The sequence below is a fragment of the Thermochaetoides thermophila genome, assembly GCF_000221225.1.
Source record: "Thermochaetoides thermophila DSM 1495 unplaced genomic scaffold scf7180000011816, whole genome shotgun sequence".
Classification (NCBI taxonomy): domain Eukaryota; kingdom Fungi; phylum Ascomycota; class Sordariomycetes; order Sordariales; family Chaetomiaceae; genus Thermochaetoides; species Thermochaetoides thermophila.
The window spans coordinates 6,219,674-6,247,496 of NW_006383032.1; the positions used below are offsets into that span (position 1 = coordinate 6,219,674).

Below are 27,823 nucleotides of genomic sequence, written 5' to 3' on the forward strand. Positions count from 1 at the left end.
CGAATACTCAACTCAACAAACTGCAAGAAAGCAAGAAATGCGGGTATCAGTTCAGTGCATGCACGCATGCATGCAAACTGTCCATTGGCCACAGCCACAGTAAGGCAAGTCACTTCAAACCATTTTTATCCGTCCAGCAGGAACGCGAAACGATGAATAATAATGAATGGTGCAACTCCCTTCCTTTCCCCCGTCCCTTCCCTGCAGCCAATTTCTACTTTTAATAATAAATCTTCTCCTCCCAAACCGGCGGCCTCGTCCGCTCCTTATCCCAAATGAGCTTCCCGTCCTCGCTCAACGTACACCCTTCATCGGTGATGGGAATCACTCTGCTAGTATGCGCAACCTCTTGCTTGCTCACGCCAGCCGGATCCTCCGGGATCCACAGCAACGGTGCCGGGCTCTTCGTGTTGGGGGGATGGTACGCATTAGAAGCAACCTCCTCGGAATACTGCTCCAGCTGAATATGCCTTGGCACAAGCTTGCGCAGGACATAATAATTTGCATATATCCACGGCTGGAAGAAGCGCGTAAGGAAGTTACCACTGCGGTCGGTGACCTTGGCAGCCTGGCGCGCGGCGGCGACGTGGGCCTCGGTGTCATCGACGACACCGTCGTCATTGAGATCCTTGACCTCAGTCTTCTCGGCAGTCTCGTCCGCCGAGCGGGACGGGCCGACGCCAGCCTCGGGATCCATCAGACGGATCTCTTCCTCCTCCGAGAGCAGCGTGCGCGGCAGGTTGTACAGCAGGGGGTTGAGCGACGAGTTAAGGGAGATGTGGAAGAGGGCAGTGAAGACGAGGTAGATGACCATGAGGATGAGGGGGCCGGGCGAGGCGGAGGCACCGAACAAACCGATCATGCACAGCTCGGCGAGGTACAGGCCGGTAAAGAGCTGCTTGATGGCATACGGGTAGATCAGACCGCGGGTGTCGACCTGAGTGTCGGTGACGAAGAAGACGTTGTAGCGCCAGGCGATGTAGAAGAGGAACATGGCGATGGTGGCCCAGCCGAGCATCAGGGGGGCGATGCACGAGTAGGTAATGGCTGCAAAACGTTTTAGCGGGAAAGTTTCCAGACCCTAAAGAGCGGAGACATACCAATGACGGCAATGTTAGTGTAGATAGGCAGGGTGCTGCCCCACGAGATGGCGCTGAGCGTGGTCCACTTCTGGTAGAGGGCGCGAGGGGTGTTGGCCAGCAGCTTGTACATGAGGTAGAAGATGACGAAGCCGGTAATCTGGGTCAGCTCGCTGGTGGCGATGCTCAGACCCTGGACGATGAAGTAGGAAATGTAGAGATTGGACGCCTTGGGCAGGTTGTTGGCCAGGATGGACGTGGCGCTGGTCGGGTTGTCGACGATCTGCTTAGCCACAGCCGTAGCGGACGACGAGAGTGTTGTGACGAGGAAGACCTGGATGACCTGGAAGGCAAAATAGGCATTTTGCGTGAACAGCTCGATCCTCGACTGTGAGGGCTCGCCGGCAATCCTGCCGCACACTGTTGACAAAAGAGAAGTTAAATCAGCCAGGCTCAATGCTAACCCGCAACCAGGACAACTTACGGCGAATGATAATGGGAACCAGCGACATGAGAATAGACAGCATGACAGACGGCAACAGACCGGTAATAACACCGAGGATAACAGCGGGAATGTCCTTGATCCACTCGAGCCAGCTGATGGTAGCAAGGTAGTTGACGTTGCTGACAAGACCGACAAAGGCAACGGGAATCGCCCAGAATAGGATCATGGCGAAAATGAAGCCAAACACGATGTAGCGGCGGATAACCTTCTGCCACCACGGGATGGCCAGCGAGTCCCAGACAACCTCATCGGGGCGGATACCAACATACGACTGCATGTGATAGCCCAGGTGGTGAGCCAGCGTCTGCGAGGCGACCTCGGCATCGATCTGGGTCTTGAACTCGATGAATACGGCATTGATCCGCTTGTAGCCACCCGTGCGGTACTTGGCTTGGGCGGCATCGGCCTCGGGGACGAGACGGGCCAGCTGCTCACGGCACCAGTTGATCGAGTCGACCTTCTCACCCCACAGACCCAGAGGACCAAGACGGTGCGTCGGGCGCTTCTCGGCGGGGACCCAGCGAGCAGCAACGCTGCCAGACTCCTCATTGGCATGGTCGCCCACGATGGGGGCCTTCTCGGTGTCAGTGCCGTTCTTGATGGCGCGCTGCCGCAGCTTGTTGGCCAGCTTGATCAGGTTGACCTCGGCGTTCTCCAGGCGCATGGCGACCTTGTCGCGCTCAGTAACCAAGTCGTCGACCTCGCTGGTGTCGCTGGTGATCCAGACGCGGTTAACGGCCGAGCCAAAGACCCTGCGCAGCTTAGCCTCGGTCAGGTACGGCTCGGGAACGTCGGTGAACAGCACGGTACGCGACGAGATGCGCTCGGAGTAGAAGGGGCTCAGCAGGAAGGCCTGGCGTAGGTTGATGTAGAAGATGCACTCGCGCATGATCATGTACATGATGAAGCCGAAGTAGGCCCAGGAGACGAAGACGATGGCATAGTAACGGTCACTCTCGGTCTTGTTATCGATGTTGGCGTACGACAGGATGTCGAGCTGGCGTTGGCGGCCGCTACCAGTGGCGTTGACGGGGAATAGGATAGGCCAGGTGACGAGACAGCCGACGAGCATCATGATAAAGGCCTGACGCAGGAAGCGGATGTAGAGGTAAGCATCGAGCGACTGGTGCTGCAGCGCATAGATGTCGGGGATCTTCCAGAAGCTGAAGAACCAGTCGATGAAGCCGTTCGGCAGAGGAGGCGAGCGCTCGCTCTCGCGCAAGCTGCCCAGATACGTTCGAGGAGCATAGTAGCGGCGCTGAGTCCGTCGTAGGACCAGGAAGATAGCGAGGTATGCTCCCGACATCACGGCCACAGGGGCCAGTGTCGAGAGCATGCCCGACAAGCTTGCGGGCGGTACTTTATCAACTTCGCTCATGTCCACTGGGTCCGCCATGGGCGTGCAGAAAGGTCTGCGGCCGGCACACTCTCCTGCTCTGGTTGTTTGATTTGGTTCAGATGACGGATTAATTGGAAATGGCGAGGTTGGTGATGGTCGCTGGAGGTGTGGACAGGTTGAGGATCAGACGTAGAGCTGTTCTTCCGTCGTCGAGATGGATGAAATGAGGGTCGCTGTCGTCTCGTGGCAGTGGACAGCGGCCTCCTGAAAAAGGCACGTCAGATCGCTAAGCGGGAGGAAAATGGAACGCTGGACGGCATGGAGATTTTGAATGGACGCGGGGGGAGGGGGGGGGAGAGGAGGGTAGTTTCTTAGCGCTCTCAGAGAACAGCCAAGACACTGCAGTAGCGCTGAGAAGCTCCTGTGGCCGATTCTGGTCGCGGCCTAACCTGGGTGAGAATGGCCCAATTGTGGCCCGCAGGGGGAGCTGGCGCGTTTCGAGACAGGGCAGTCTCCGGTCAACCACCAAGAGAGCCGTTGATAGGCTGAAGACGGCCAGCTGATGCTCTCGTGTCCAGCAGAGAGCAGACGTTCCAACAGCAAAAGCTCCGAGGAGAGAATTGGATGTTTGCATTTTTTGGCTGAACTTGGCCTCAGTCGCTTAGGTGGTTAACTCTTTGCTCCACACACCGCAGAGCTGGGGATCGCTGGATCATGACGCAACGAGTTACAGGGTTGCACAGCCAGTGGGGCCACGGATGCATGGTTCTAGCAACCGACTCCCCGAGCCCGAGCCAGGGCCCTCAGCGAAGCAAGTTTCGCGGCGTTGCGGCCGGCAATCAACAGGATCGGTGCTACAATGCAACGCTGAGCTTTGACGGCTCCGGGTTCATCAGTGAAGCTAGCCCCCCTGAAATTTGTCTCCTGCCGATTGATTAGACATCTCAATAAACACACCAGTCGTTGCACAGCGTCAGGACGGCGTTTTAGATTGATACCGCGCAACACTGTTAAATTGCTGGCTTCTCGCATTCATCTCCTCACCTAAACCCTTCCGCAGCAACTCATCCAGCCCCTCATGCAAAGCAATCCCTTGCGGACGAGACGAAAGCGCGGGGCATCGGACTTTAGACAGAATCTTCAGCAGATCGACGCTCTCCGCAGGTGGCTGGCCCCACCTTTCAGCTGCGATGGCCATCCCTCTCCCAATTGCTGAGAGGAAAACCTGCTTTTTCCACATCTCCTGCAGTTGTGGCAGTGCCCTCCAAGCTGGAGAAGCGCAGAAATGGCACTATCCCGCATGTCGTGCGGACTTGGGACAGAAATCGATGAAATGTCGGCTGATTTTTTTTGACGAGATTGAGGCAGTTTGACGAGCTCAAGCCAAATTGGTTGGAGATCCCGTTTGCTCCAAACTGTGGGATAAGCACAACCCTAACCCTAATATTGCCCAGCAGAGTATGTGGAGCCATACTGATCGTCGTGGCCGATCGGTAATTGCTTGTGGGGACAGGGACCAGGGTCCAATGGTCCGTGCATTTCAACTACGAGAGCAGCCTTGCGTTCAGGTCAGTCAAGACAGGACCGTGCCACATATCAACGGCCTCCTCGTCGTCGGCATGGATGTTTTGTGAAGCTTGATGCTGCAAGTTGTCAATTCGTTTTATATTTCTGTGTTACCTGTTCGCCAGCTGGTCTCACAGCCAGGATGAGCCACCACGTGTGCCGAAAGTAGACTGCCGATCTGCAAGCAGTCGACGGATGACGCCCAAGGAAGAGATTGAAGGGCGGCTTGAAGCCATCCAGATCAAGATGTGACAAATATACGTCCTCTCACCAACTCAAGCTAAATTCTAAAAGAAGAGAATACCCCAAATCTCGATAGCATAGTCATGGAATCAACATTGAGTCAACTGGATCCAATTGCAGGTTGCTACGCAAACCCAGACTTATTGGACCGATAGTGGCTGGGCGAGTGAGCTGCCGTTTGCGCCAGCGAATCCTGCATTGTTTTTTTTTTTTGATGACCAAACAATGTCTCCCTGGACGGATACGGCTTTGCTGCCCATGAGATACGGCCAAACGGCAACAATGTGGACCCCTTATTTTGGGGATCGCTCAAGACTCCAGAGAGCAAAAAGCCTGAGAAAAAAAAAGTTTCAACATTGGACAGAGCATACCCTTTGATGATAGTAGTTGAGGCTGACCGCGGCAGAGCATCATCGACATAACCTGGAGAACGTCAATATCCCACACCTCGCTGAGCACAGCGATGACGAGGGAGGAGAACAGCGCGGCTATGTCCAGCCGACTGATTACTGTCTTCCCTACATGTCGAGGTAGTCATGTCGGCACTGGAAAGACGTCAGCCGAGGCTTCTTGCGCCATGTCAACTGCAGCTATCTATCGACTTGCGGCGTACCGCCCACTCTGCTCGCCCTCAAGTAGCAATGCCCACTCGCTCTGCATCCTGATTCACATGCTCTTCCCGACCCTACGCTCAGGTGAGGTTCATGTCAACGCAGGCAACAACATTCTCACACACATTCATGACCTGTTCGGCCAGAAGGAGCGCACGTGGTGCGAGAACGGCGTTGCAGGCCTCGCGCATGTTTTCTGGTCTCGACAACAGCTCCGGTGGCAGGCCCCACGCCCCGCGGTCTCGTCCGCATCGACATCATCTCCCGCATTTATCGGCTCACCGGACACGGCCACAACATGCCTACCTTCATCATCCCCGCGTTCGACACGCACCCCCCTACCGCTGGCACTCGCAACATCGAGACGCAGCCGACCATCGTCGCTTGCCTTGAGCCGAAACTCCCGACCCGCTCCACGGAGCTCGAAAAGTCCTACCAAGAGCGCCTAGACAAGTACATACAAGCGCAAGTCGAGGTTGAACGGCTACGTACCGAGCTGCGCGACGTGCAGGAGCAGGTGCAGACGCTGTCGCAGCACAATGAGATGCTAGAGAATCAGGTCAACGGCGCCATCGAGTCGGTCGGCAAGGATGTGAACGAGCTGGGGCAGATGGTAGCTAAGCCGAAGAAGGAGTTGGCAAGGGCCAAGGCTGAAGTCCAGCACGCAAAGAAGGGCAGAGATCGAGCGGTTGAAGAGAAGGCGGACATGAGGGAGTTGCTGGAGGAGGAGGAGGGGAGGGGGTCGCAAAGGTTAAGGACACAGGCCTTCTTTATATTGAAAAGAGGGAGGGGGGAGGGGTAAAAGATTGTGGTAGTTCTGAAGGTTTGGGGTGGAAATATCTGTCTTGAGAAACGACATGTAGTTTTCTTTAAATAAATACGATATGTTTTGCGATAATTACTTGTGCTCTCGATACTTACTTTTCGCGATCCCGATATCTATCTGAAAGTGACGTTCCATGGTTGTGCTTGGTGTGTTGAGCGCCCGCAGATGTTGCCCTCCTGTTGCTATGGCAACGCCCCTCCCCAGCCTCCTCCTACCGAGCCGCCGCCACGCCATGTTGCTGCCCCTCCCCGCAGACAGGAACACAGTCGTCAGGTTTGTGTGATAAACCGCCAATAGAAAATTTAGAACGAGGGTAAGGTTTTTTTAAAGCTTGCCCTCGCTATGGGAACGGGGGCCAATTGATAACGAAATATAGCTTTTGAGTGTGATTGTGTGTCTGTTAAAGTGCTAATGTTGCCCCGCACTGCCCGGTATCGTTTGTTGACGCGCAGCCAAAGCAGCCCGTACACAGTAGCCTGTCACCAACCTCCTCGCTGCATTAGGACCCTGCCTTCCCGTCCCACAGCTGACTGCTGTGAACCGTGTCATTTGGCATCTTGCATCTGCCGACTCAGTAGCAGCCCGACCGGCTCAATGGGTCCTTGTTTACTTTAGCTTCTTCTCTAGCTTATTTTCAAGCCTTTTGGTTGGATACCGTCGTGTTACGTTTTATGCATTGGCTTCTTGGTCCTCTTGGGATCCATCGCGCGAAACGGGCTAAAGCACGAGCTGCTGCCGCGGCATTGCGATTGTGGTGGGGTTGTCCCGAGTCGCTTCTTCAGTCAACGGCACCTCAACGTTGAGGATTCGTCCGTCGCGTTCCTCGACGTCGGTTGCACTCCATCGACCGCATTGCACGGCGGGCACAAGGACGGACGATCCGGGGCTAAGGGCCGACTGAGAGCTCCGCCTCGTCCGACCAGTGACCACGTTTCCCGGCCACATTCCTCCGATCGCACTAGCTCACGGACTGTGGCATCACGGCGCTAGGAGTTCATGCCGGCTCCCGCGATGGGGTCGACAACCCCGATGTGGAGTCCTGGCCCCCGGGCCTGGTCCCGGTCCGGGCTCCATCACCTTGGACTGCTCCAACTCCTGACCGGGCTGCTGGCCCTGACGACCGGGGTTGCCACTGCGGGGCTACCAAAGACACTCCCTTACGTGCCGACTACGATCTTACTCCCTACAAAGGATCAGATCCCTATAGGGGGGAAGGCGAAAGGGCCGGAAGTGGCCTACATCTTCGCCCCTGGTACTGAGGACAATGGGGAAGAAGTGGAGTTTCTGAAGGTGAATCTCACCTCCAAACTAAAGGCTGACAACCTCGCCCCAACGAGGGTAACCAAATCCCTTCCCTTCGTCAGCAAAGGCTCCATCAACCAGGCATTTGCGCCACTCATTCTCGAAAACGGCACGCTGGCTATCGTCAAGGGGGACTGCTCCTCCTCTTCAACCACCCCCGAACTCTGGAAATATAACCCTCTCGACCCAAAAGCCGAATGGACCCATCAGCAAATCACCATCCCCCATTCTTTCAGCTACGACAATGGTTTCCCCGCCCACCTCGGTGCAGCTTTCTCCTTCTCCCCCCAACTCGCGCCGTCCCTGTCCTCGCCTGAAATCTACCTCTACGCGGGCATGTGCCCTAATGAAACCGCCAAAGCGCTGCCATCTTCATCGTGGCAGTCAGCCGCAACATACTCCAATGCCATGATCCGTCTCTCCCCGGTAACCAGTCCGTCATCCTCTGCGGTGGAGGAGTACGCCCCCAGCGTGGTGACACCTCCGAATGCTAGTAAAAACAATGGCGGGGGATTTACACCTCTGCCCGAGGCAGGCTTCTCCCTGACGCAGTTGACGCCCTCCCTGATTAAGTTAGGCGACGGCACGGTGACCCAACAAACGCGCCATCTGCTTCTGGGTGGACATACCGCCGAAGCGTTTGTGAACATGTCCACGGCCGCATTGTTCAGTCTTCCGGACGAGACCTGGCGGTATGTGAGTATCGCTGGGCCGATCCCCTCAGGTGGGGAAGTGCTTCTGGGGGAAGTGGAGAGTCGGTCGGGACATACGGCTGTGCTGAGTGAAGATGGGAAGAAGATTGTTGTCTTCGGTGGTTGGGTCGGCGATATATACACGGCGGCGCAGCCGCAGTTGGTTGTATTGGAGGTTGGGGTTGGGGGTGATGGATGGGTGTGGGAAGTCCCTGCAGTGAGCAATGGATTTCAAGGAGGAGTCTTTGGCCATGGAGCGGCTGTGTTGCCGGGGAATGTGATGATGGTGTATGGGGGGTATGAGATCGGCGAGGAGAGGAGGGTTCGCAAGAGGGGGGTTGAGCAGGGCGTTATGTTCTTCAATATTACGGCTATGAAATGGCAGGCCGAGTATATCAATCCTCTGCAGCAGCCCCTCAACCCTAAACAGGATCCCTCCAACAACCCCTCATCAAACCCTACCCCTGAAGACACCTCGGGCTCCATCAACCACAAGCGCGACCTAGCTCTCGGCCTAGGCATCGCCCTCGGCGTGCTCTTCCTCTCCATCGTAGCATTTTTCGTCATCCGTTCCCTGCTCCAGCGCCGCAAACGCCGTGCAGCCCGCGATGCCGCCATCCGCAGCCTTTCACAAGGCTTTAACGGCTCCTTGCCACGCGGCCTATCCGACGACGATGCCATGCTGGAGCAAGACGGCGGCGACCTGTCCTTCCCCTGGCCATGGAACGGGGATACCGCACGAGCATGGTACACTGGTGGCGAGGATCCGTATGCGTCAGGGTCAAGGTCGCTTGGGTACGAGAGCTTGCGACGTGGGAAGTTGGGCAGTTCGCTGTACATGCCTCCTCCTCCGCCGGCGAGTTCGGGGAATGGACGGCCCAGGGCTGCAAGGGGGCTGTTTCACCCTGGCCCAGGGGGAGGGTACGATTTCTCTCCGTTGGGACGTAGTCGCGGGATTGAGCCTATCTATGAGGCAGACGAGGAGGATGAATATGATGAGAAGGGCCTGAAGAAGGAGACTTTGGCTGAGAAACACCCCCTCAGCCCGACGAATGAGGAAGAGACGGAGGATGATGACCCGTTTGTTACCCCATCTACTGCGACTTCACCTACGACGAGTCTGCTTGTTCCCCGGACTGTGAGCCCCGTGACACCAAGCAATAAGAGCCTTGAAGAGCAGGCTCAGACCCAGCCCCAGCCCCAGCCCCAAGCTCAAGTCCAGTCCCGCCGTGAAGGGCAACAACAAGACCCTGACGTCCGAGGCTGGGTTTCCGACGTCGACGCGACAGAAACGGAGCTCGTACGTCGCCTGTCCCAAAGCGGAAGCAGACCTGGCGCTCCCTTACGCCGTGTCTCAACCAAATCAGCCTCCGGCAAAGCCCCCGCCACACCAAAAGCCGAATCCGATCGCACAGGCAGCGATCTCTCGGAGAAGAGCGCATTCAGCTTTGCCAAGAGCAGCGACGAACACACCCAGAGCGGCAGCAGCAGCAGCAGCAGCAGCAGGATTCTCTCCAAACTTCGCCTACCTTCAGATGCTAAGGGTGATAGCAATCCTAGCTTGAGCAGCAGCAACAGCAGTGCCGGGGCGTCATTTAGCACGGCGAAGTCACATCTACGAGACTTTGCTACGCTACGGGCCGAAGGGCCGAGGCTGCTTTTGGGTCGTGGGCTGGATGACAGTAGCGACTCGTCATCTTCTGACGAGGAAGATGACCTCGAGAGGGAAGTGGAGGAGACAGAGGATGGGTATGTTCAGGTGCCGGGCAGCCCGAGCAAGAGCAAACCGAGGAGACGCAGTTGGCTGGGGAGTTTACGGAGGGTATTTTCTGGCGGGAGCGCCTCGATGCCATCTGCTCCTGGGGAGTCAGTCTCCAAGGACAAGAATGCTCATGTTGGAGAGGGCACATCCACAAATTACGACCTGGAAGGTGTTGTCGGCAGCGCACTGCTACAGCGGAGGAGGCAGGCGTGGTTGGGTTATGGCTTTGAGACGGAAGATGGGACAGGAGATGACGACGATGGCGTGGAGAGGGCTGTGGAAGGCAGGCTGGTGCAGGTCATGTTTACCGTGCCAAAGGAACGGCTCAGGGTGGTGAATGCTGATATTGAGAAGGAGGAGGAGGCGGTGTTGGTTAATGCAGACGATACAGAACCACGAGATCAGGAGCCCGAGGAATCACAGCCGAAGACAGAGGGCAAAACAGAAGAGACGCGCGACGAGCCCAAGTCAACACCAAGCGACCCCTCCTCGCCCCCCGAAACAACAACCGCAGATCTCAGCTCAACCACTACTCGACTCACCACATCCACACTCACAGCAACCATCACGACCCTAACCTCCCCAACGACAACAGCCTCAAACTTCCAACCCCCAACACCCACCCTCCAAGTCCCCACCCCAACCCTCCAACGCACAATCTCACCTTCCCCCTCAATCCTTACAGCCTCCTCCAGCTCCTCCCACGTAGGCGAAACTGTCCGTCCCGAGCGGCCACGCACACGCGTGCTCGACATGGTCGAGACGTTCGAAGCTAGGGCACGGGCCGCATCGGCGGGCAACATGCCTGTGGGGAGTCGGTCTGGAACACCGAGTCCTACTAGACGGGGGACAGCAGGACCTGGGGCTGGGACCGGGACTTCTGGGACAACGCCAGGGGCTAGGAAGTGATGATAGGGATTAGGGAAGAGGAAAGGGGGGGGGGGAAGGTTAGGACGGGAATGACGAGATCACGACAGGCACGATGGTATATTGAGACGAGAATGGCGATGCGGAGGACGGAGGGGGGCTTCGGATCGTACAGAAGTGTACAGGTTGGGTGGGTCGGATGCTAACGGGCAATCAGCTCTGAATGCAGCTTCCGACGAGGAAATTTTAACCTCTTACATGGAAACAGGGGTTACAGGATGGGATTCTAGGGACTTCTGGATTAAACGCGCATACATCAGGTCAAACTTTGGATAGGAACACACAATACACGGTCGCTACACTTGGATAGGATAGTAGGATAGGGATCTAAATCTGGATACGGGCAGACTGGCTCTTACGGTCGGAGGGAGAATATAGCAACGCTATCTGGATTCTTATCTTTGGCTGTTTATTTTTCCACTCAATTTCTCTACATCTCGCCGTCATATGGTTTGGTTTCATGTATATATTTATCAGCCGGGACGGTCCCGCGGGTAGGGTAGCGCAACAGCGTGCTTTATCTATCAAAGGTCTCCCTTTCCGTCCCTCCTTTCCATCGCTACCTTTATCCGGGCTCATTTGTGCGATGGACGGGTTGCTGTTCCTGCATCATGGTGTGTTGCGCGAGAAAAAAAAGCTGCTGTTGGCAATGTTTCTGCCCCTTTTTCCTAGGGAAAATACTGGTGAAGGCTCTGTTGGCATATCACCCCTATAAATTTCTCACCTCAAAGTTATCCTACGTCACAATCGCCAACTCCATCCCGGTACGGACAGCCCGAGCAACCGAAGTCTGCTTTTTTTTTCTCTCCCCAAAGCACCGGAACCATACGGAACAGAACAAACAGCGATCGACAGCGTTGTCGGGCATCAAAAAAAGAGGGGCGTGCCGATCTATCGGCGTGCAGCGACCTACTTCCCTACCTCCCTCTGCCTCGACCTTCCCACAATACTGATAAGGGCAGGTAAGACAGAAACAACGTCGCAGATTCAATTGCCAAAATCGACTGCGATGGCATTGTCTCTGGCTCGTTACGTACGTTTGTAGAGACAAGACGGCGCAAAAAGATACCACCGTCGGCGGTGGCGTCGGTGTTGCACCGCAGCCGGCGTCGTGTTAAGGGCAGTCCGCTTCTCAGCCAGTCAGGAGCCTCATCCTAGGACCGACAGCTCGTCTGGAGTCCAGACGCTGCAAGAGATGCTTATCACTCACTGGGCTAGACGACTCAACCTGGCGTCCTAGTGTCCGAGGCGGGCATGGTTTGGCCTGGGCATGGTTTGGGGTTGGGTTGTCTGGTGTCAATCGCTGTCGCAGGAGAGGTGGCCTGGCTTTTAGAGGGCCCAGGAGCGAGCATATTCGGTGGACGATTGAAATGGCAGTTGGGGATCTAACTGTAATAAGTTGGACAAGGAGCACAAAGAAAACCTGGCCGTCTCTTTTGAAGAATCGACAGAAAAAAGTCACAAAATTGAGGGAGAGCAATGCTGCTGCCACAATTCCTTCTTGGCTTTATGAGACTGGGGGTATGAGTAACGGGATGTCACGGTTTCAACCGGGTACCAACGCCGCCTTGGGGAGGAATGCCGTTGCAGCCATGTGCGCTCACGAGACCCGACCAATACGAGATGCCGGCAGTTGCGTGAGAGAAGGAGAGAGAAACTGAGAGCATCAAAAAACAAAAAAAAAACACTAGCTAAAACTCGTCATTAGGACGCGCGTCGCTGCTCGGAGATTCAGAGATAACGTCCTGAATCTTATCGGCGTGCAATTTGACCCTTTTTATGAAGATATGGGTCTGACCGTGCGCCCAAGCCCACACCAAGCCCTCCCCTGGCAACCGCGCCCCCCGCAGTTATTATCACCAAAGGAATGCCAAAACACAGCGTTCCTGGCAGATAAAGGAAACAAAGAGTGGTTCCGTAGCAGGACACGCAAGAAAGGCTGGCTTGATGATAAAGAGAATGGTTTGGCACCCACACACAACTGCAACACGAAGCGGGGCCGAAGCCACAAAAATGATGACCTCAAGGTGCGGGTTTGGAAAATCCCTGCAAGGAAGTCGCAAGCATGCAAAAGTCGGCTGGCCGCGATGTCCGTGGCGATCGGTGATCGGTGGATGCCAAGAGGACCCTCTTGGCTTGTACCGGTACCTCCCCCTCCCGGAGTACAGCAAGCGCGCTGTTCCTCCACGTGTACCCAGTACTGGCTGGCCGGTTGCCAAGACCACGGCGCACTGGGGGTTTTTGCGCGCTTTTGCTAGCCGTGTCTGCGCTGTTGTTGGCCCGGCTCACCGCAAGGCCGCTGTGAAGAGCACGCTTTCGGCAGGTTTCAGCGCGGCAGGGATCAGCGGGCGCGCTAAACAAGGGACCAGAGGGCGCATCCCAAGGTACCGGGTACGCGTGAGGGGGTCTCAGCTCTAGCACGCGCAAAAGGGGGAAGGCGGCAGTGGAGCGCGGTGACGACATTTTTTTTTCAAGTGGAAGTTGCCGTACTCAGTTGCCAGCCGAGTCTCCCTGTGTGCCTTCCTGCTCTGTCTGGCCTGCTGGCTGTACCTGTTCTGCCTGATGTGGCTTGCCTGCCTTGGAACATAGGGAAGGAACCGTCGAAAACGGGAGAAGAACTTGCCTTGGCTTGTGCAGCCGTGATGGTCAAATGGTCAGTCGGTCGGCAACAGCTGCGCGCGGCCCAAGACGGCTGGCTGGCCGGCCGAGCTGGTGCTGATTCTTGGTTCTCGATGTTCCATAATCCGTGACAGAAACGGCTCCTCTTCAATTCGTCCGACTTTGCTACAAGCTGAGGTGATGGCGCCGTCCAGCCAACTCATCCAGCCATCTTTGTAGCATGCCCAAGTGCTCCGTAACCGTCTGCGGCCTCGGATTTGGCCATTAACTCTGCTGCTGTCTTCCGTTGCCTGCTGGGGGCGCGTTGTGTTCTCTGTCTGCGCTGCTCCAGTGGAGTGGTGCTACAGTGTGGTGGTGGGCTGCAGATCCTGGCCCTGTCAACAAGCTCGCTGAAGTTGCGCCGCTTTCTTCACCGTCTCCACTCCCGGTCTCTCACTCGCCCACAACCTGTTGGCTGCTTCTGCACTGCTGTACCCACGGCTGACGGCTCACGGCTCACCTGGATCGTGGATCATCTCAATGACCAACCTTCAACCTGGAACCCAGCCGAGTCTCACCTGGGCTGCTGCCGATTTGCTGTCATTGTTTTGTGCACACTCCGACGCTTGCACTCGCGACACCTCTGCGACTGTGACTCCAGCAAACTGAACTGCCACACTTTCCCCCTTGCACACTCGTTGCCCACTGCAGTCCAGTGTTTTGCTGCTCTAGGCCTCTTCCATCTACGAGGCACCTCCCATTCTGGCACTCACTCTCTCGTGTCTCCTTCTCTCGCCCTCATCGACGGCACCACCCGCGGCATCCCTGCGATTTCCACTCACTACGGATCCCACGGAGCCACAACAACACATCGCAGGCCGATCGCCCTCCAGTCCCCCCGCCTGCTGATTAATTTTTTTTTTCTCTGGCATGGCCGTGGCTTGAGTCGTTGAGTCGTTGTGTCGTTTCGATCGATCGGTTGAGCGCTGCCGCCGCTGCCCTGTCCTGCTGCCACAACATTTCCTGTCCCCGTCCACATCGCGGCCACCTCATGGCCTAGCAATTGACTCTTTTTTTTTTCGTCCCAAAATACCAAAATCCAAAACCAAACCCTAGATCTCACATCTCTTTTTGCCATTTGCTGGCCCCGACTGAACGCTCGCCTACCGCGAGCTCATCCCCGAGCAGCTGTCCGAGCCCCACTGCCCCGACTCCAAGTTCTCCGGCAGCAGCTGTACCGACTTTCAGCTCCAGCTCCCATTTGCACCTGCACCATGACGACGCATCGAACCCTCATATGGGCCGGCCTGAGCCTTGCCGCCCTCGCCGGGTCGGCAATGGCAAAGCCGTCCATCCCCATGGACTACTGCGCCAACAGCAATACCGCTGAGACCGACGCTAGTGAGTATCTCCCGTTATCGAGAATCCTCAGTTCATCGCTGACCCTCCCCAGGCCGGAGCAACTACCAGAGCGACGGTCTCTGCTTCAATCACTGTCACGGCCTTAACTTCGCCCTCGCCATCGTGCAGGGTAAGAACTGCTGGTGTTCGAACCTCGTGCCCAATAAGGACAACCAGAGGCCGCTGTCCGACTGTCAGAACCCGTGCCCGGGCTATCCATCAGACTTCTGTGGTGGAGATGATACCTACGGCTACATGTTGGTCGATGATGCCTCCCCGACCGGCACTGCTCCTCCGGCTGTCGAGACCTCGTCACACTCCTCTATCACATCGGTAAGTTCTAAGTTCTCACCCGGGATGCTGAGCTAGTTGTGCGCCCGCCGGATGAGTGCCCCTTGCTCCGTGACTTTGAATATGTTAAGCGGTTGATGACGTTCAAGGCTGAGACGGTTGGTTAAGACAAACCTGGTCAGCTCCAGCACCAGCATCCCGTTGTCGAGCTCGACCTCCTCTGACCTTGATATTTATTCCTCTTCCTCCTCCTCCTCCTCCTCCTCCTCCTTCTTCTTCTCCTCCACTTCCTCTGTATGACTTTTTTTTCCTTTATTTCCCCGGCGGGCCCATAACCCCCTCTTCTCCGGAATGTCCCCTCTTGCTCTTGCTGACTTATTTAATAGGGTGGCGCCACCACAGCCACTACTTCTAACGTCCAAACTGTCACTGTCGGCGGTACCGTCCTGACCGTGACGGCTACCCCTACGTCTTCCGGAGTCGGCAGTCAACCCATCATCTCATCGGGAAGCAAGGGTCTCAGCGGCGGCGCCATCGCCGGCATCGTTGTTGGTGTTGTTGGTGGGGTGTGTTTGCTGCTTGCCATGGGCTGGCTGCTCTTTGCCAAGCGGAGACGCAATCGCCTCTCAAGCGACGAGAAGTTCGGCTTCGGTACCTCTACTGGCGGCACCGGCGCCGGTTCTCCTGGTCGGCTTGCCACCCCCCACACAGGCGACTTTTCGGGCGCCTCATCAGCGCACGGCTGGACCGACTCGCACCGTCGCAGCCGCATGATGGCTGTCGACCCACGTCTGGACCCATTTGCCAAGGGTATCTACATGGGTGACCCGAACGGCTCTCGCGAGAGCTTTGGCTCCTTGCAGGATAATCACGACTACTCGCGGCGTGTGGCTCAGCCTCCGCGCGTCTTGCGTGCCACGAACCCCGACCCGATCGAGGATGATGACGATTAAATAATTCAACGCGTTTCACGACGACGCTAATTTTTGCTCAACAGCCCTTTCCCGTCGATACCATACATAGGTACCTATTAGCACCGCTCATACGGGTACGGTAGTACAGCAGATGTGCGTTGATAGGCTTGTCTTTCATTTGCATCGCGTGTGAGAGAGAGAGAGTAGGTTGACTTCCAGCATTCATGTCATGTGCATTTGCATTTCCGAGATACCACGGCGTTTTTTTTACGGTGGGCGAAATGGGGGTTAGGTATCATCGCGTTCTGATTTTTTTTTTCTCTTTTGTTGCTCTTCCGCCAAAAAAACTTTCTGGGAATAAAGAAGGGGTGGTGGTTCTCTAGCTTGGTTTCATGGATATGGGCCGGGTTAGGCTAGGCTAAGTGGGTTGGTTGGTTGGTTCCCGTTTTGTCGCTTTCTATGCTGTTCTGTGAAAGGAAGGCAGCTTGGAATGGAGATGACAGGCTGGACTGGACTGATGCCAAACCTTTTATCCAATGGTGGATTATGCGGTCATGGCTTTGAGCTTTGGCTCCAATGCTCTCTCTGTGTTACTAGGTTAGGGGAAGAACGAACGTACCTACATGATGGTGGGTGGCTTTCTGTGTCTATTGAGGAATGGAATGGCAATGGAATGGAATTGGTTTGGTTCGTCAACTGTGTCAGCGTTTTCTCTTGCGCGTATGCTCGTGCTTAGTGACCGGGTGTTGTGGTTTATGAGAGGGAGACTGAGAGGCCATCTTACGGTGAGAAAAGTAGTGTTCCATGATCGAGAGCACGTAGGGCGATTTGATTGAGCCTCCTTGCCCTCTGAGTTATGGAATAGCCGGGAATTAGATTACTTGCTGTATACTACTATTGAGTTCTATCAAGTCGTCTGCCTTGACTGGCCCAATAACAAAAGTTTCAAGGGAAAAGTTATGAGAGCCATCATGGACTGATGGCCGGCTACACGTGCTTACTGAGACGAGCTGTGTAGGAGCTTGTGTGGCACAGTTCATGACCAAACCAATATGTCAGCCAAGTAATTATAAGGCGCGGGAGTTGACTATGCCGCTCTTTTAGTTGAGCTATGTTGTTAGTTGTGGTCCTGTCTCTGCAGGCAGGCCAAGCTACTTCTCTCTGGGATAACATAGTAGTAGTAATCTGTAACGTGGAGGTGATAGGAAGTATAGCCTCTATCAGATATCAACACAGAAGTGCTCTGTTGGATTCACATAAAACCATCCGCATCTCACCCCCTCATATAGCCTTCCTCCGTCCTCTCAATACTGGCACCCCCTCCCGTTTTGATCACCCTTAAGGAGTCCCAGGCGGTGTCAGCAGTGAGAATTCAGGACATTGTTGTTCTCTGTCCTCGTGTAACCAGCTGAGCCCTCCCTCATATTGAACACAGTTGCCCAATCTGTCCTGCATCCTCACACTTCGCCGTTCCAATAAACCCTTCGAGGTCTTGACGGTTGTTTAGATAGGTGATCTTCTGAGCAGGCGCAGACGCAAGCCCGATCATCGCATATCCAGATCCATCGCCTGTAATCCAGGTGTAAGTATCAAGTAACTCAGTTGATGAGAACATGGCATGAGTGACAGCAGTCCTCGGAAAAGGCTTGTTGAGATGGGGAGACGAAGCGGTTTAAATGTATCTGGCGATCTTTGGTTCTCTCCCTGACCTCGTCGTTAAGCAAGTGCTCCCTTCCCTGACTTGTTCATGTGTGCTCATTCCTCCCCCCACCCCAACCCACTAACTATATGTTATGGTTTATCTCCATCTCGATCATATCCGGTTCCCCATGGATCTCGTGTTGAAGACATGTGTGTGATGCGTGAACACCGCGAATGTGAGGGAAGGGAGAGCTCCTGACCAAAGCGTGATTGGTTGTTAACTACATGGTCTCCCGATCAGATGTCCGAACTAATGTACATAGGTGGGATATCAGCCGCTCAAGTGATTAGCCAAACACACAATATCACAGACCTTAATCGATGACTTATAGGTCGTATAGGATAATACGTCGGGTACGGTACCAGCGCCACAAGGCGATCCGGCTCAACCAATGGAGTACTTAAGAGATACACGAGTGACACAGCATATTGATTACCATGACCTCATGCTTGCAGTGAGGTGGTGCCTCACTTTTGCTTGTCTTAGCTCAGTTTCGTTAAGCTAAGCCGTATGGATGGGGGTGTCGCGTTGAGGTTTTTTTTTGCCAACCAACCAACCAATCAACCAACCGACGGGATTGCGCCGCCTGTTGAGCCACAAATGTATCAGAATGAATGCGGCTCACAAGGGGATGTATACACCCATAAACCAGTTCTTCAGGTTATACAGCTGGAATTGATGTCTATCCAGAATTCAATCCGTGATTTGCGAACCCATACCCGTGTGAGTTGCGGTGATATACTGAACATATGCCCTTTGATCCCTATCCCATGAAGAGACTTATTCGCCATTGTATTCATCCAGAAATAGTACAAGCACGGGCTCGTCCCAACCGATTGTATCCAAATGCTAGCGTCTATCCGTATGTATCTCTCTGGTTTATCTTAGTGGTACATATATCATACATTACACAAATCACTAACCCACAAGTAAGCAAAAAAAAAAAAAGAAAAAGAAAAGAAAAGAAAAAAAGAGGGCAGGGTATCCATATCCTTCAAATAGGTCAAGGTTGCTTGGTAATATAGTACAGCGTTTAATGTTACAGAGGAAAGCTCCAGGAAAGAACGGCCAATCGATTGACGGTGGATGGTTTATGATCGGGCTGTTGAGTGGCTAAAGAGAAGACTGTTATAAAGGCGAACAACCTAGTTGTGTTTGGAGGAGGGGGATGGATGGATGGAGTATGCAGACGCCTGAGCTGCCTTATTCGCTGGAATGCCTCGAGGTGGGGAAAGTTCTGGAGTCCCAGGTCTCTGTCTGTTTCTAAGTATGCATCACGATTGTCGAGTACACTTGATGGGTAGTAAATAGTACGATGAAAAAGCGTCCACTGCCCTTAAGAGAAATCATCCACCGTCCGGATATGGTAATCATCCAGGCAGTTGAGCTCAGTCGTTGGTTACTTGATGAACGTATTCTCTCCAACACGCTCGAGATCACGGATAAGATCGTCGATATATAGTCGCATGCTATGCAATTTGCACAAGAAAACCCTTGTGGTAACAAAAATAGATACCCGAATCGAGGTTGATTTGAGTTGACTCATTGACAACAATGGAAGTCGAACAGTTAATTGCTTCCTCTCCCGAAAAAGAAAAAAAAGAACTTCACAAGGAGGCCTCCTCTCTTTTATCCTGATCGAGTCCATATCTCGACTGGGCTGAGCGAAAAGGTCGATGTATGCATATATGTAATAGAGAAAGACATGAAACAAGTGTATGTAAAGGCATGTATCCTCCATTCTAGCAGGTAGGAATGCTCTCTGACTTGACTTGCTGATGACGGCTGAAAACACGAGACGATTGACGAACGACGAGAACGACGACGATAAATGACGATATAACTCTTGTAGTCCGGTCCTTCTCTCTTTCCTTGTCACGAACCTATCCTTTTCATCCCCTTTCCTTTTGCGTCCACGCATTTCATCCCTCTATCCCCCCACAAATAGACAGCAAACCCAGCTTTACTAACGCCTAGGCCGCTTGTCTACATGTCCTCCATGTCCACCATGTCCATGCCCATGCCCAGAAACCTCCATCGGCGGGCCCTCGCCCCTTCTCTTCCTGTTATTCCTGTCATCGCCACCTCCGCGATGACCATGATGATCATCTGGCGGCATACCACCGCCCATTCTCGACCTCAACTCTCTCGGCTCCCTGGGAGGACCGGGCGGGGGAGGAGGAGGAGGAGGAGGAGGAGGAGGAGGAGGAACACTCGTGGGAGGGGCACCGCGAGACGATCGAGCGGGAGGATAATCCTCACTCATTCGGGAACTGGACCCCTCGCGATGGTGGCTCCCGCTGCGATGGCCGCTTCCATCACGGGGTTCTCGCGGCGGAGGGGCAAGCAGATCCCTTACTGGACCACCGGATGGAGCAGGCTCGCGTCCAGATCGACGCTCGGAGCGCTCCGGCCGCTCATCCCTTGCGCCACTACGATCGCGGTGGTGATGCTCGCGATCTCTCTCCCGCTCGTTGCGATCACGATATTCGCGGTCACCACGGTCTCTGTCCCTCTCCCTCTCTCTGTCCCTCTCACGATCTCTTTCCTTTTCACCGCCCCGTTCACGCTCAGACCGGTCCCTCTCCCTCTCCCGCTCACGCTCACGTTCCCTCTCACCCCTCTCTGACGGCCTAACCGGCGAGCGTTCGCGTTCACGCTCGCGCTCCCCACGCTCACGACTACTACGCCGGGATGAGCGTGCACCGCTGCTACCACCGCTGCCGCGAGAAGGACCCTCTGGTGCTGTCGCGCTACCAGCCAAGCCCGAAGACCGATGATGCTCACGCCGAGCCCTCTCATGCTCGCTCCGGCTGGCGGCGTACTCCTCTTGAGCCCCGTTGACCAGTCCAGCTGGGCCATTACGACCGTGGTGGTCACGCTCGCGGTCCTGACGCTCCCTATCGGCGCGATCCCTGTCCTTATAGGTATTCTCTCTCGAATCGGGAGCAACCTGGATCGACATGGTCAGCGGCATTGGCTCACCTCTGCCTGAGCTAGTCGGCGGGCCCGGAGGACCACGATCCGAGCGAGTCGACTCCCGCAGAGGATGATCTTGTGGCGGCCTGTCATGAGTAGGCGTTGACACCGGTGACGTTCCGGCACCACCAGCCAGGATCTGCGCATCTGAACCGGCAAGGCTCTGCCTAGATGTGCGCTGAGACATGCGCAGGGACCTGGGATCCGGGCTCGCGGCCGCTGCCGCTGCCTTGTCGAGGGTATTCTGGATGCCGCGCAGCTGTCTGCCACCAGACCGCAGCCTATCATTCATGGTGTTGCCAGCTGCCGGACCAGTGGGCGTCGAAGCAGGGAAATCGTTGCTAGGTCCCGTTGGGGCAGGCCGTGATCCAGATCCAGATCCAGATCCAGATCCAGATCCAGGAGCAGACATGCTGGGCCGGTCGGGAGTCGACATCGGGGGAGGACCGCGCGAGTGAGGGCCTGCAGGGCCTGTGGGCTGGCCTCCACCAGAAATGTGGCTAAGACGGTCAGGATGGATGCCGGATGGGCCGCTTGGGGGCATACCCTGCTGCATGTGTCGCATCCTATCAGGGTGAACGCCAGGACCGGCAGGCACGCTAGTCGGAGGAGAGTGCATGTTGGGGTTACTGTCGTACTGTCCTCTCCTAGGCGGTCTTGAAGCAGACGGACCAGTAGGTGGGTGCCGCTCGGATGGGCTGGGGGGACGCATGGGCTCCATCATGCTAGGGAAGCGAGGGTCGGATGGGCGCATAGGGGGACCATTGACGGGTCCAGGGCGGGTGGCATTCCTACCACCGCGGCCGCGCGGGCCCGAAGGAGGACCGCCGCCGACGTCGACAGTCGGAATAGGGTTGAGCCGGCCATAATTAGGGTCTTGCTGGTTCAGCCTGCCTGGATGGTCGTGGTCAGAACGAGACGGCGGGCCACCGTATGGCTGGTCTCTTGGTGGTGGCGGCGGCGGCGGCGGCATCCTCTCCTCACGCTCTTGGTTCCTATCGCGCTCCGGGCGCGGATGGGCATGCGAAACAGGCGGCTCATGAGCCTCGCGTGGCGTGCCAGGACGATCGGAATGACGATGACGGCTGTGGCGATCGTCGCGACTATCGCGGGCACTCTCCTGCTGCGGGGCACTCGGGGGCTGACGGTCACGGTCGCGGTCGCGGTCGCGATCGCGGTCCCTATCGCTGCGTCTGGGCGACTCGGTACGTGGGGGCCTCTCCCGCGAAGGCTGGTCACGAGGTGGATGATCTCTAGGCGAGCGCGACGGAGGCTCCCGTGACGACTCATTGATCAAGGCGGCGCGGGCGGGATTTATAATTTCCGGGCGGTCAGCCTCGATGATGCGTGCACGGTCGGGGTTGATTGGAGGCTCTTGTGGAGAGTTCTGAGCTGAGGGAGCAGGAGCGGGAGCCGGCTCCTTGGGGGCTTCCCTAGACGGTCTGGAGTCGGGTCGGCTCGAGCTCGGGGGAGGAAGTCTCTCGCGCGGGCCGCGGTTATCACGATCCGGCGGCGGGCCGTGATCATGCCAACGCGGCGGCTCGCCTCTAGACGGACCCCAACCGCCATCGCGCGAGCTAGGCTCGGGAGGGGGGGGACGCCTGTCCAGCGGCGGCAAGTCACGAGGCCTATCGAGTCTTGACGGTTCTGGTGGCGGTCCACGGTAGTCTCGGCTGTCCCGACCGCCATGGGGCTCGCGCATGTCGCGAGGGTGCTGGTCTCTCGGGTCTCTGGGGTCTCTGTTGCTGTCACGATAATCACGGCTGTCGCGCATGGGAATATCTCGGCGATCGTGACGGCCCTGGCCAAACCGAGGGATGGGTTCGGGCCGGCTGGGCAGCTCAGGTCGGTTGGGCAGACCGTGGCCGCCAGGAGGAAGAGTCGAGAATTTGGGCGGCTCGGGACGACCAGATGAGGCAGCAGGGGCTGGCGTTGGTGGCTTCGAAGGGGCCGTCGCTGGCGTGCCAGGTCTCTGAGACGAGGTACCAGCATCTCGTGACGGCTGCTCCCGGGACGGCGGGGGCTTGGGCAAGCCGGCTGGTGGCTCTCTGCTTCTCGCAGGCGCTTTGATATCCTTGACCTCTCCGTCTTCGACTTCGCTTTGTTGCTGCGAGCGCGCGGCGCCGTCGGGCTTGAACTCGGGCGCCGCGGCCCTGAGCGTAGAGCTGGCAGTGGTAGAGGGCCGGTCCTCGTCCTTGTTTTCTTTGGCATCGGTCTTCTGTGGCTGGTCAGAAGGGGGCGGCGGCCCAGAGGCTGGCGCACGAGCAGATGTAGCCGGAGCACTTACTACACCTGACCGGAACGCCTGGACGAGGATCCATTTCGAGCGGCGTTTCTGCAACTCCGAGTATGTAGTCTGCGCCGTGACTGACAGATCGACGCGGTGGCCCTGCTGCTCGCTCTCGGGAGCGTTCTTGGAGGCCGCCTCGCGTTCCGTGATGGTCTTGAGCTGTTCCAGGAACTTCTCGGCCATGAAGTTGATGGCAGGGAAGTAGTCGATGACGCCCTTGAGGATGGTAATGGCGTTGCGGATGTGCATCCACTCCAAGCCGTTCAAGCAGGACCTCAGGGCGCTGTTGAGCTCCTTGTGCCAGCGGAACAGCATCTCCTTGAACGGATCGTGCTCGACAAACTCGGTCGGCTTGCCATCAGCATCGAAAGCCGTGGCAAAGCCGAGGTAGTGCCGCGTCTTGGTGCCCTGGAGATCCTTGAGGCCAAGCGCCTCCTTCTCGTACGCGCTTTTGTCGCCATGCCACTTGGATAGATCGGCCAGGATAAGGCGCAAGAAGCGAGCCAGATGCTCGGCCTCGCGCACGGTACACGTGAAGATCATGGCCCGCAGTCTGTTGTGGTTGAAGAGACGGTCGTAGAGCGACATGAGCTTGAAGTTGGGAGCCGAAAATTCGTGCAAGAACTTGATCAAGCGGAAGCAGTACTCCGCGTCAAGCGCGCCGAGCTGCAAGCGTGGCAGGATGCATTCCTCCAGCAGCGTATCCGCCGTCTGATCGGCCTTGGAGATGTCGGCAGGGAACCAGCTGGCGACCTGCCGGCCGATGTGCAGGCGCGCTTTGGAGAAGCGCGTGATGCCCTCGTTGGCCTCCTGCAGCAGGGCCTTCTGCCGATCGAGGATGTCGTCACGCTTACGCGTCTTCTTGTTCATACCGGCGCGCGTCATATCGCTGCGGTCCCTCATAACCTCTTCGGCCTGCTTCTTGAGCCTGGCACCCTCGGCAAGGTAGCTATCCTGCGGGAAGACCAGGTTCCCCAGCTGCAAAGACCAGAAAAAGACATAGCCAGCAGGCGTGATGTACTGCCACGTCTGCCGCGGCAGGACGCTGGGGATCTGCTCGATAAGGGGCGCCAGCGCCTCGGACAGTGACTCGGGGCGACCGCTAGACTTTTGTGACGCGGCAGCTGATTCATCTTTCGCTTCCGGTGTGGCATTCTCCGCAGGCGCAGGCTCCATAGCAACGTCACCGTCGATATCGGTAACGGGCTTTGTAGTTGCGTCCTTGGTCGGAGTCGAGGTAGTAGCAGTACCCTTAATTTCCCACCGGATGCTTGCACGGCGGATCATGAACGCGAGATTGACGTCGAGACCATAGTCCTTGATGAGTTGGATGATGTCGGGAACGAGCTTGTCGAACGTCTCAGGATCAAGATTGCTGCGAAGCAGGTCGAGGTATTGCGAAAGGATCTGGTGAGTGTCATCGACGATGGCAGACAGGTACTTGATATGGGCACTGGCGTCGGCCGTGTTGTAGATGGCATTCTGCCGGTACTGGGCAATGTTGATGAGCAGCTGAGCAGCCAAGTTCGAACGCGAGAGGGCCTTCATGAGGCGAGCGGCACTCTTGACCGAGACAGCGCGCTGGTCGCCGAGGTTGACCAGCGTCTCGCGGCGTAGCAGCTCGCCGCCTGTCATGGCGCGCAGCTGAGCATCAGTAAAGTCGACGTCGGGCACGATACCACCCATGGAGCCGATCAGCTCCTTCAGGATGACGAGGTCGGTCGAGTTACCTCTCAACAGTTGGCTGTGGACGTAGCGCAGGACAGGGGAAGCATCCATGTTAGGATAGCGCGCAAAGACTTTGCCGGAGAAGCGTGACAGCGCCTGCAGCCACTTGCTGGTCAGCAGCACCGACGACTCCTGCGTGCGGCTGCGCTGTTGACCACCGAGCGAGCTCAGGACAGACCAGACGAGCACGTCGTAGCCTAGATCAGTGAAGTACTTGGCGCACTCAACGAAGGCCTCGATCAGGTTGCTGTATGATTCGATCTGCGCCAGCGCGACCTTGCAGACGATGCCAGGAGACGGGTAAGCGATCTTGGCCAGCGCCTTGGCCATCTGCGGGATGTTTGTCAGGGACAAGCGCTTCAACTTGCTCAGTGTCTCCAGGCGCGTGCGGTGGAAGGCTTTGCGGATGGGCTCAAGGCGCGAGGTCTGGCCCTCGTACCACTCAGCGTACACGCCGTAGCGGGTCTTGATCGGGTACTGCTTCAGCAAACTCCAGACAGCCTCGACGATGGACGAGTTGGTCTCGCTCAGGCTCAGCGCCGGGACCAGCAGGCGCTTGAGGAGGTCCAACCAGCGGTTCATGTTGGCAGGCGAGGGGTCGTCAGCAAGGCTCTTACAGCCGATGCCGGCGAGCTTGGCCACCAGCGAGGCGTCCTGGCCAATGTGGACGCCAATGACATTAACGAGGGTGTCGCAGAGCGTGAACACATCGTCGACAGTCTGGCAGACTGGCACGTTGTCGGCCCACTCGTCCCAGTAGAAGCGGTACGAAGGGCCGTCGCTAACATCAGCCTTGTCCGGGAAGGGCCAGCGCAGAGCGCGCCGGACGATCGGGGTAGTCAGCTTGACGCTGCCCTTGGGCACGCCCGACTGGTCGATGTCCGGGAGCTTCTTCATGCCACAGTCCATTGACATGGTAGCCCTGGGCTGGGTCTCCTGGTAGACCTTTTCGATGGAGTGGTGAATGATGCGATGGAACAGCGGGATGATGTCCGGGTAGCCTTCCAAGAGCCAGTCGTGCCGACCGATGATGAAGAGAGACTCGGGCAGGGCGCCGATCGTGAGCAAGCACCTGAGCAGGTCAACCTTTTGGTCGTTTGGCTCAGGCAGCTTGGGCTTCTCCTCGGCTTGTTCTTCTTTCTTGGTCTCAGGCTCTTTCTTAGCCTCGGCCTCGCGGCGGTTGTTGCTCGGGGGAGGGGGCATGTCGTCAGGGAGGGCACCCGCCATGGTGAGTGCGTTCTTCTCACCACCAGGGCGGTTGGCTTTTTCCTTCTCCTCGAGCTCCTTGAACCTCTGGGCCTTGACGCGCTCCATGTCCTCGTCGAGGGGCCAAATGTGGTGCCAGAGATCTGTCAACGAGATGAAGCCGACCTTGATGAGCAAAGCGATCAAGTAGAGCAGGTTTGCTGGGAGGGTATCCTCAGCATTGCGGAACTCAGAAGTGTAGAAGCGCAGCTTGAAACCCAGCATCTGGGCGGCGTCTCGGTTGCCAGGAGGCGGGCGAGTCTGTGTAATCTTGATCCACTCGCGCTCAATGGCATTCTCAGGGCTCACGTCGTCGTCCGAGACGTCACTCCTTGCGCGCTCTTCATCCGATGGCAGGAGCTGGCGACCACCCAGCTCGAAAAAGGCCTTGAGCTTTAGATCACGGGCGCGATCCCAAAAGGCAATGTCGCGCTGCAGACGCTGCTGCTCCAGAGCAGCCTCTTCCTCCTCGGTTGCGGTCCAGCCGTAATGGTCGGGGAGGGCCCAGATGGGCAGGCCTCCAGTGAAGACGTCGGTGCGCATCTGGAGCTGGCTACGTGGCCACCAGGAGCTGATGCGCAGGAACTTAATGAAAAAGCGGAACTGCTTGATGAGGACGGACGCAAAGACGTCGAGCGTCACGTCGAGCACGCGGCCGGGGTGCAGGTCGAAGGTACCAATCAGGCCCATAACCCTGTTGAACGTGGCCTGCACGACCTCGGAAGACGGCGGCTCGGAATTGCTCGTGGTGAATAACTCGGTGACCAGCTTCGAGAAACCCTCGGTCTCTTCGCGCAGCAGGTTGTAGTTGGCCTGGCGATAGAGAAGATTTGTCGAGTTACGGATACCCATCCGTACGAAGGTACTCCGGATAAGATCCAGGTGCTGGAGGATTTCCGGGTCCAGGACGACACGCATCAAAGCCGGCGACACCTCGGTAGCCATCATGAAGTCGCGTAGCTGGGGATGCAGCGGCCCTGACTCGACGTCGACGAAGGTCGAGACGGTGTCGAGGAACAGGGTGTGCGGGTCGAAGGCGCCATTCTTACGATCCTCTTCCGAAATTTCAGGGCCAAGGATCTCCTTGACCACGCCGCCAGCCTCCGCACCCGGCAGGCGGCCGTCTGTGACGGAATGGATAAGCTCCTGGAAGATCATGGCGACCTCGGTCAGGTCCTCGTCGTCGCGTGACTGAATGCCGTGGTCGATAATTTCCTGTCGCGCGCCCTTCGTCCATCTACTTAAGTGATCGTCGGTAATTATGGTGTATTCGTAGACGTAGGGGATGTGAGTAGAGGCAGCTGCAGGAGCTGATGATGACGGGGGCGGGGGGGCCGGCATAGAAGCTGGAGCTGGTGTTGATGTGGCGGGTGCTGGGGTCACCGCGGGAGCTGGCGGCGGTTGAGGAGGGGCTGGAGGAGGAGGTGCAGCCATCGATGAGGATGAGCTCGGGGGTCTAGGAAGCGATGGCGAGACGGGTGCCGATGCGTTAGTAGATGAGTTAGGGGTGTACGAGTCGCGACGGTCGCCGCGACGGGCATTTCTGGGAGGACCTCTGCGGAGGCCGTCGAAGCTTCGCTCGTGCTGGCTGAGCGTCATATCGCCAGGCCGATGAGGAGCAGGCCTGGAAAGACCAGCGTCGTTGGGACCCCGGTCGTTTCTCTTACGCTTTGGAGGCATCATTAAGGTGCAAATTGGTCGAGTTGGCGAATGCTAAGTCGTGTCATTTATCGGTGGCGCGGGCTCGCGGGCGCCAGGTTAAAGAACGATCGACTGGTGTGGGATTGGTCTGGGCCGCGCGATGTTAGCTACTGAAGCGATCC

At 56.8% G+C, this 27,823-nt stretch overlaps 5 protein-coding genes across 5 annotated transcripts; 3 read left to right on the plus strand and 2 right to left on the minus strand.

Annotated features, from left to right (window-relative positions):
* Window positions 1–220: 220 nt before the first annotated feature.
* CTHT_0037950 (putative phosphate metabolism protein) lies at window positions 221–2,962 on the minus strand (the record flags this gene model as incomplete). Its single annotated transcript, XM_006694154.1, has 3 exons — window positions 221–1,047; window positions 1,101–1,499; window positions 1,564–2,962. 3 exons carry the CDS (start codon window positions 2,960–2,962, stop codon window positions 221–223), a joined length of 2,625 nt encoding a protein of 874 aa, XP_006694217.1.
* Window positions 2,963–5,402: 2,440 nt separating this feature from the next.
* On the plus strand, window positions 5,403–6,145 carry CTHT_0037960 (uncharacterized protein; the record flags this gene model as incomplete). The annotated part of the gene is made up of 2 exons (XM_006694155.1): window positions 5,403–5,427; window positions 5,556–6,145. 2 exons carry the CDS (start codon window positions 5,403–5,405, stop codon window positions 6,143–6,145), a joined length of 615 nt encoding a protein of 204 aa, XP_006694218.1.
* Window positions 6,146–7,180: 1,035 nt separating this feature from the next.
* On the plus strand, window positions 7,181–10,834 carry CTHT_0037970 (uncharacterized protein; the record flags this gene model as incomplete). Its single annotated transcript, XM_006694156.1, has 1 exon — window positions 7,181–10,834. The coding sequence occupies one exon, from the start codon at window positions 7,181–7,183 to the stop codon at window positions 10,832–10,834; it is 3,654 nt and encodes a 1,217-aa protein (XP_006694219.1).
* Window positions 10,835–14,724: 3,890 nt separating this feature from the next.
* On the plus strand, window positions 14,725–16,095 carry CTHT_0037980 (putative ER membrane protein; the record flags this gene model as incomplete). The annotated part of the gene is made up of 4 exons (XM_006694157.1): window positions 14,725–14,851; window positions 14,904–15,184; window positions 15,311–15,436; window positions 15,529–16,095. The coding sequence occupies 4 exons, from the start codon at window positions 14,725–14,727 to the stop codon at window positions 16,093–16,095; spliced, it is 1,101 nt and encodes a 366-aa protein (XP_006694220.1).
* Window positions 16,096–19,724: 3,629 nt separating this feature from the next.
* CTHT_0037990 (putative THO complex protein) lies at window positions 19,725–27,680 on the minus strand (the record flags this gene model as incomplete). Its single annotated transcript, XM_006694158.1, has 1 exon — window positions 19,725–27,680. One exon carries the CDS (start codon window positions 27,678–27,680, stop codon window positions 19,725–19,727), a length of 7,956 nt encoding a protein of 2,651 aa, XP_006694221.1.
* Between the last annotated feature and the right edge of the window lie 143 nt (window positions 27,681–27,823).